Source organism: Curcuma longa, chromosome 1 (assembly GCF_044706935.1).
Source record: "Curcuma longa cultivar G26 ecotype Majalengka, Jawa Barat chromosome 1, ITB_CL_G26_1.1, whole genome shotgun sequence".
NCBI classification, from domain to species: domain Eukaryota; kingdom Viridiplantae; phylum Streptophyta; class Magnoliopsida; order Zingiberales; family Zingiberaceae; genus Curcuma; species Curcuma longa.
In genome coordinates, this window is record NC_133861.1 from 3,815,741 (window position 1) to 3,817,262 (window position 1,522).

Sequence of the window (1,522 nt, forward strand, 5' to 3'; positions counted from 1 at the left end):
ACAGTGTGATGTCGTTGGTACATATAATCAGAGGAACAACCCGTACTCGAACTCCTACAATCCGGGTTGGAGGAATCATCCCAACTTCTCATACCGCAACAACCAAGGATCTTCTTATCAAGCTGCGCCAAAGCCAAGTGAAGAGGTGTCAGACACCCAGAAAATCTTAAAAATTCTAGAACAATTACAAAGTGACATGGTTAAGGTGAATGAGAAATTAGATGACCATGACAAGAGGATGAAGATGCAAGAAACACAGATAGCTCAAATTATTTCTTCCCTCTCTTCCAGACAAGTGGGTGCACTCCCAGGAAAACCAGATTTCAACCCCATGGAGCATTGCAAAGCCATTGAGCTAAGGAGCGGACGGACCTTGAAAGGTAAGGAACCTCAAGTGACCGCTCCTTTGGAAGGTATTTCAAGCACAATCAGCCGCCGAGCAACCTCCTTCCTCTACGCCAATTATTGAAGATGAATTGGAGGAAGTCGAGACCGCTACGCCCGCTGAGGTACCAACGAAGAAACCACTAGTGCGGAACATACCTTTCCCGCAAAGGCTCCTATACAAGCAGAAAGATGATGAGATTGAGAAGCTTTACAATAGAGTCAAGGACATCACGTTGGACATTCCCCTTCTCGACGCCCTTGTCGAGATGCCTAAGTTTGCCAAACTTCATTAAGGGGCTCATGTCCACAAAGAACATCACTCAGGCCAAGAATACTGTGGCGCTTATGGAGGAAGTCAGCGCAATAATTCTCAACAACAAACTTCCTCCAAAACTCAAGGATCCAGGTAGCTTCACCATCCCGTGCAAGATAAGTAATATCTCAATTGGTAGAGCTTTCTGTGATTTAGGTGCTAGCGTCAGTATCATCCCCTACTCAACAAGTGAAAAATGTGGATATACGGATCTCAAGCTTACCACTATGGCCATCCAACTAGCAGATCATTCATGCCGATATCCTATGGGAATAGTTGAGGATGTGCCGGTAGAAGTCGGAGGATTTACCGTCCCAACCGACTTCGTTGTACTAGATATGGAGGAAGATCCGTCGATCCCATCATTTTGGGGAGGCCATTTTTAGCCACTGCTGGGGCAAAGATTGATGTGAAGAATCATAAATTGTCCCTAGAAGTGGGAAAGAAAAAAAAGTAGAATTCAACCTCTCGCTTGACTCCAATGCCTACATTCCAGAGAAACCCCATTGCTGCAGGCTGGATGATATCCAACAAAAGAAGAATGTTTTGTACCAACCCTCTCTTGCCGACGAAGGAGCCCGCACCGGCCGGGATAATAAGGAAGCAATTCAAAAAAAATAAAAATACAAAGTACCACCCAGGGCTAGGTTGCGAGATGTCAACCAATAAGCCCTGTACACTACATAATAAAGGGGTCGAGCTAAAGACCATAAACAAGCGCTTCTTGGGAGGCAACCCAAGGGTTTTCTTTTTATGTTTATTCATTTTCTTTCTTGCATAATTTTTTATTGTTTCAGCAAGTTGTTAATAAATTTTCCTGTT

The 1,522-nt window shown here is 44.2% G+C and overlaps 1 protein-coding gene across 1 annotated transcript; it reads left to right on the plus strand.

Moving 5' to 3' along the window:
- The first annotated feature begins 687 nt into the window (after positions 1-687).
- On the plus strand, positions 688-1,086 carry LOC141822691 (uncharacterized). The gene has a single exon (XM_074710025.1). The coding sequence runs from the start codon at positions 688-690 to the stop codon at positions 1,084-1,086; it is 399 nt and encodes a 132-aa protein (XP_074566126.1).
- The last annotated feature ends 436 nt before the right edge of the window (positions 1,087-1,522 follow it).